At 38.8% G+C, this 6,646-nt stretch overlaps 1 protein-coding gene across 6 annotated transcripts; it reads left to right on the top strand.

The window, feature by feature from the left end:
• The first annotated feature begins 1,259 nt into the window (after positions 1–1,259).
• Positions 1,260–6,404, top strand: LOC18099649 (type I inositol polyphosphate 5-phosphatase 4). 6 transcript variants are annotated; one of them, XM_024600941.2, is made up of 15 exons: positions 1,260–2,133; positions 2,233–2,320; positions 2,702–2,798; positions 2,942–3,029; positions 3,120–3,224; positions 3,320–3,938; positions 4,031–4,224; positions 4,321–4,429; positions 4,549–4,697; positions 4,900–5,192; positions 5,301–5,359; positions 5,439–5,526; positions 5,657–5,727; positions 5,879–5,966; positions 6,091–6,404. In XM_024600941.2, exons 1-10 carry the CDS (start codon positions 2,111–2,113, stop codon positions 5,123–5,125), a joined length of 1,698 nt encoding a protein of 565 aa, XP_024456709.1. In that variant the 5' UTR covers positions 1,260–2,110; the 3' UTR covers positions 5,126–5,192; positions 5,301–5,359; positions 5,439–5,526; positions 5,657–5,727; positions 5,879–5,966; positions 6,091–6,404. The 6 variants fall into 6 exon arrangements, with proteins under 6 accessions (XP_024456709.1, XP_024456705.1, XP_024456706.1 ...); XM_024600937.2 differs by having other exon boundaries at positions 5,826–5,966; XM_024600938.2 differs by having other exon boundaries at positions 5,439–5,535; positions 5,826–5,966.
• Positions 6,405–6,646: the final 242 nt, after the last annotated feature.

Genomic DNA, 6,646 nt, shown 5'->3' with positions numbered 1-6,646 from the left:
ATTATTTGAGTAATTAATTTTTCTTAGTGTTTATAGCATCTAAACATTATTTTTCTTTTTAAAAAAAAGAGTGAATCCACGGCATAGCACGTCCCATGCCTGTGTTTGACTCATGAGGCATTACTACATAGTCAAGGATACAGATACAGATACCGGACTCATCTGCCGTCAACTCTATTATTTACTATTAGTTTAATATCCTCGAACACGCACATTACTTGATTGCTAAGAGCCTTGAAATAATGAAAAAAAAAAAAAAAAAACTTAAAACTAAGCGAAAGGGTACTCGGACCTAGGCACAGTCTCCTACATGTAGCATGTGGGATTAAGCTTAGTCGTCAATTAAGAAATCAAGGCTGGAGAGCTTAAACCAAGAAATTACTTTGTTGTGGCAAGGTACTAAGCTAGCTTAACACATATTGCTGCACTTAACCCTAGGAGATCGCGTGGGCAAGTGTAGAGTAAGTTGAACGAGTGAGTGATGAGGGGACCCTTAATTCCCTAAGATCCTACATCTATGTAAGCAAATATACCTTATTATCCCATTAGGGGGCTCCCAAAGCACAAAACTTTGCTTTAACACATGCATGTAAACGAGTTTATACTTTAGAAGACACAAAATTAGAAGAAATAAAGAAGGCTCAAATTGGCACAACTGCCTTGTTTCTCTTGGACACAAGCCTAGATTGAGTCAAAAAGGGCCTCAAAATTACCATCACATGACTACTAAAAAGCAGCAAAGAAGGTTTTTTTGAGGAGATACACTGCTTCTAAAGCTAAACCCTATACATAAAAATCTACAAAACCCAAGAATTTGAAGAAGCAAACACTTCTTCACACAAAAATTCCCCTCTTTCTTGTAACCAAAGGCAATTGCCCCTATACCAAAAACCTACATGCCTATACAAAGCCCAAAAATCCACATTGGAGGAACAGCCCAAACCAATAGAAAAATCCCCTAAAACCCACCACCAAAAAGGGAAAATATACCCCCATCTCTAAAAAGGATAACCAAATAGGCCTGAAAAAATAGATTTGAAAGAAAATTTACAAAAAAGACAAGGAGAAAAGGAACACATTAAACTCAAAACAAACTATCAATACATGCAGTCTGTTAATCTTTGTTTCTTCCTGTAACTACTCTTTTTTAATGAGATGACCAAATGGAGGAATCGGTACTAACTTACGTACATGCTGGAATAAATCAAACCTAATTTTACTGACCACAGGCGTAGACAGTAATGCGCAAAAACAGAAGGAGCAGTTCTCTTGGTTGCTAGTAATGTGAGTAGGTGACTGATTCCAATTGGCTCCTGCCTTCAAGTCCCAAAACTAAAAGCTTAATTGGCTGGCCCTGGACCTGGAGTGTTTTTGGGGTCAGTTAAAAAAAACTTAAAAAGGCTCAAGAGAGGGCGGAGGGAGCTCAGGAGGGATCTTGAGTCTTAACTCTCTAAAACACCTCGCACTTTATTCTCTCTTCTAGTTCGGTGCTTTGCCTGTCTACCCAGAAGGAACGAGGCTTTTTTTGTTGCATTGGAGAGAAATACACACGCACTCTCTCTCTCCCTACTCTCTACATTGTCTTGTTCTACTATCAGAATCTCATAGTCTTACTTCCACGCATCACTTCTCTCTTTCCCTGTTTCTTTTGTTGGTGTCTGTTTTAATTGCTTCTCTTTCCTTCCCTTAATTTTTTTGTCTGGGACCTGACATAGAAGAGGAAGTGGGAAACTGGGTTATTATTCACTCTCTGTCTATAAAATGCAGAGGAGCTGCGACTTTCTTTGTTGACTCTCTCGTTTTCTCTTCCTTAACCAGAGAAACAGAGCGCTACCCTCTCTTTTTTCCCTTCTTCTCCTTTGCCTTAACCACTGGACTTCTCCCTTTATGTGAAAAACAGGAGCTTGAACTTGTTCTTGGATTCTTCAAGGAAAATAAAATCTTGTTTCAGGATTCTTTGAAATTCCTGAGATTTCGTTTCTTTCAACATTCATATTCTATTCTAAGCAAACCCAGAACATCAAGCCATAGTTTAACAAAGAGGGACTTATATCTTGCCAGTATTGCAATATAATCTGGAGAGCTATATGAATTTGTGATACAATGAGAGATGAGAACTCGAAGAAGAGCAAGGTTTGTGAAAATGCCAATAAAAAAATCTTTGGATTTTACGATGCATTTATGCTCTCTCTAATTGCCAACTCTATGTGTGTGTGTTTGTTGTTGGTGAAGCTTTCATGGCCTAAGACACTGGTCAAGAAGTGGTTCAATATCAAGAGCAAAGCTGAGGAATTTCAAGCAGATGATGTCCTTTACGGAGGTGATTATTGGTCTTATATCCTCCTATTGGATTGGATTTGGGGAATCTTGGCCATTTATATCCAAGAAACTTGTCCACTGAGTTGGATTTGGATTTGGATTCTTCTAGACCCTGAGTACTTTGCATTATTTCTACTTCTGCATCACTATTTGTTTTTTTACAACAAAAATGTTTTTGGGTTAATGGGGTCCGGCTCCCATCTGCAGTTCAAGATCTGCCAATTTGTTCCTTTCCTCCCCTGAATTTCATTTCATTTTTTTTGTTTTTCTTCATAACAAAGAATGTAGTATTTGTTTTTTGTGCTGTTTGAATATATTTGATTGATGCATTTGGCAGTGAAAAGAGCACAGCTTTAACATCTTTATTGCATTTCTTTTTCAGGTGGCGGTGAAGAGTGGAATCACAACTTCTCAGAGAGAGAAGCATGCACCATCAAGAAAAGCAAAACAGGTTCAGTATCAGACACCTCCCAGTATTGGTCTGGACCACAGCCCTCTTTTAACTTCCAAAGTATTGATAAAAGGCACAGTGATAATTATTAGGATGCTGCTCCTTTTCATATATCTTACCCCTTTGATTTTTCAAAAATTCCTATAAAACCCTCCTCACTTTGATCCGCAGAGACATCATACAGGAGGCACTCTGGTGGAGTGCAGCGAGGCAAAATTGACCTTGATGCTGCACAAGTTACAGATGTGAACAATTATAGGCAAGGCCAATTCTTAATCATGGCGTTGCCTTTATTTGATTCTTGCTAAGAGTTGTTTTTTATTGTGTTTCAATTAATATGTGAGTGCAGGATATTTGTAGCAACTTGGAATGTCGCTGGAAAATCTCCTCCAAGTCATTTGAACCTTGAGGATTGGCTTCATACTTCACCTCCTGCTGATATTTATGTTCTTGGGTTTGTCAAATAACCAATTCTTTTTTGTCCCATTTGATTAAGGCAAGCAACTTTGCTGTAATACTAGCTAATCTATTTCATCTCGTTGGTTTCAGGTTTCAAGAAATTGTGCCTTTGAATGCTGGAAATGTTTTGGGCACAGAAGACAATGGACCGGGCAAGAAATGGCTAGCTCTTATTAGGAAGACTCTAAATAGCCTTCCTGGTACCAGTTGGGGTTACCATACTCCTTCACCAGTCTCTGACCCAATTGTAGAATTGGATGCAGACTTTGAGGGATCAACGAGGCAGAAAGCCTCATCTTTCTTCCATCGCCGTTCCTTTCAGTCCCTGAGCCGCAGCATGAGAATGGATGGTGACATGGTGATACCACAACCTAAACTTGATCGACGTTTTAGTGTCTGTGACAGGGTTATCTTTGGGAATAGACCGAGTGACTATGATCCCAATTACCAATGGGGTTCCTCTGATGATGAGAATGGACCAGGGGATTCACCATTGGCTACTCAACACTCGCCAATTGATTACAGTGGATCCTTGTCAATGGAGGATAGAGATAGACAAACAGGCCAGTCAAGGTACTGTTTGGTGGCCTGTAAGCAAATGGTTGGAGTATTTCTAACAGTATGGGTAAAGAGCGATCTTAGAGATGATGTTCGCAATCTCAAAGTGTCTTGTGTGGGCAGAGGATTGATGGGTTATCTCGGAAACAAGGTACATTTTCCTTCTTATGAATTTGATAGCAAAATTGTGATGAACTAGGAAAAAAAAGTTGCACTCTTATTCTCTTAATTTGGGTTTTCCAGGGCTCGATTTCAATTAGCATGGCATTGCACCAAACAAGCTTTTGCTTCATCTGTAGCCATTTGACATCTGGGCAGAAGGAGGGAGACGAGCTGCGGAGAAACTCTGATGTTATGGAGATCCTTAGGAAGACAAGGTTTCCTAGAGTTCATTCCAGAGGAGACAAAAACTCCCCTCAAACAATTCTAGAGCATGAGTAAGGCATTACTGATTCTCTGTGTTCATTTTCAGAACGTTTGCTCTTTATTTTGGGCCAATCAACATGCTGTCTAAATCGTCATTGCCTTGACAGTCGAATCATTTGGCTTGGTGATTTGAATTATCGGATTGCCTTGTCTTATCGTGCCGTGAAAACTCTTGTCGAGATGCAAAATTGGAGGGCGTTGTTAGAGAATGACCAGGCATGTCGCCTAAAATTTTAGATGTTCCTCTGATGCGTATGCATTGATGTGCTGTTATACTTTGCGGTTCTTCAATGAGAGTGGTTGTATCTGACCCCTTTGATGATTCTTACTTTCAGCTTCGGATAGAGCAGGGACGAGGGCGAGTTTTTGATGGATGGAATGAAGGCAAGATATATTTCCCTCCCACATACAAGTATTCCAATAACTCAGATAGATATGCAGGGGATGATAGGCACCCGAAGGAGAAACGAAGGACTCCTGCATGGTAATCTCCATTTTTTCTGCTTCTGAACATGGAAAAAAAAAGGAGAATTTTCTTTCAGTGAAAATTGTGAGCAAAAAAATACTTTTTTTTTTGGTACGGAGAAAATTTAAATAAAAACTTTGGAACATCTTCACGGGACTATGTGAATAGAATATGTTTTAATTTTCTGACATACAAATAATCAGGCTATACACAAATGCAGGTGTGATCGTATATTATGGTATGGAAGGGGCCTCACTCAGTTATCTTATGTACGTGGGGAGTCAAGGTTCTCAGATCACAGACCAGTTTGTGGGGTATTTTTGGCTGAGGTTGAGTCTATAAATCGTAGCCGAATAAAGAAAAGCATGAGTTGTTCCAATTCTAGAATTGAGGTAGAAGAGCTGTTGCCGCACTTACATGGATACACCGAATTCAATTTCTTTTGAGGATGGATATACAAGTCACCAGCATTGCTAGTATGTTTGAGTAAACAGGTTAACTGCACTGTCCCAGGTAACCTGCAACAATCAGATGGTGTCTAGTATATTCTTGCAAATTCACCTCTTTTTCGAGAATTATTTCACCTTATAATTTACTTAAGCTTTTATTCTCTATTTGCAGGAATCCGTACCAATTCTAGCTCGATCTTTTGTGTAACCTTAATGTCGTCCCCAGTTAGCGTAAGTTCCTCTGATGATTTCTTGTGTTGTCCATGTGCAAAGAACACAGAATATTAACTCGAAAATGTGCGATTATTAGGTGACTATATGCCATCTCTAGGACAAACCAAAAGCTGATATTTTCCTATAAAAACATGGATCAGTTGAATCCAACCCAAATGAATAGAGTATGTACTGTGCGTAACTTTTGAAAGCATTTTTGTAGATATTGTCTTCTTCTGAATTATAGTTTTTGGTTGAAAAGGCTCTCTTGCTTGTTCTTATTCTTATTCATGGTTTGGTTCCTTATTTTGGCAGGTGGGCGCTCTGCTATGAAACTTTGCCTTGCTAGTGATGGAGACATTCTGTTACCTACAATCCAAATGGAGGTTGGTCCTTCACTTTCTTTCCCATTCTCAATTTGGCTGTACTTCTTCCCTAATTTATTAATCTAATTCTCTCCATGCCTTTTTCCTCATCTAAATAGGTGCAATTTGTGCATTTTGTCGATAATCTCTGACTCCACGATATTGCTATTAGCTTGTATATTTTTCTCATCATCGATTCCTTGTTGGCAAATGCAACCGCTGGTAGCTCAAAACAATACAATCCTTGTCATACTAATAAGGTAACAAAAGCTACTGTTGCATTCTTTTACTGGTATTTTCCATACCACCTGGTCTGTGAACTTCAAAACAGAACTAGAAACATCCCAGTTGCTTAAGTAAATTTTCCTTCATAATTTCTTGCAGGATGCACTTGCTGAGTCCTGGAGCTTTTTAGAGGTCTAATTCGCTGACAATTCATTTGTGAAAAAAAGCATAAATGAAATCAAGAAATTAAAAAATCTTACACACCAAAAGAAGAACAGTCACTTGTTAATGGTTTTTTTTATCTTCCATTTTGCTTCCCATACTACTCTGGAAAGATGGTAAAAGAAGTGGTAATGTGATGCACACTCATTACAAATAAAGAAAAAGGAGGCAGAACTTGAGTTTCTATGAAGCTTCTTTCTCTGTTGCAGCTTATGATTTTACTGAAAAAGAAAAGTAACTTGTTCTGATCATCTCATTGTTATTTTATCTCTCATCTGAAAACTAAACAGGACAATGAAAGAGAGTAAAAAAGCACAAGCTTTGTGCTTTCCTGTAGGCATGTCAGCTTGGTTATGAGTAAGTCATCATGCATGCAGGTTATATTTTTACCATTTTCTCCAGCACTGTTTCTCTTTCAGTGAGGGCTACAAAGCTTTTCTGTGCACAAGATTGCCCCTACCAATCTCCAACATGACAAGCCGAACAAGTAGTC

Source organism: Populus trichocarpa, chromosome 5 (genome assembly GCF_000002775.5).
Source record: "Populus trichocarpa isolate Nisqually-1 chromosome 5, P.trichocarpa_v4.1, whole genome shotgun sequence".
NCBI lineage: Eukaryota > Viridiplantae > Streptophyta > Magnoliopsida > Malpighiales > Salicaceae > Populus > Populus trichocarpa.
This window is presented reverse-complemented; position numbering and strand designations above follow the sequence as displayed.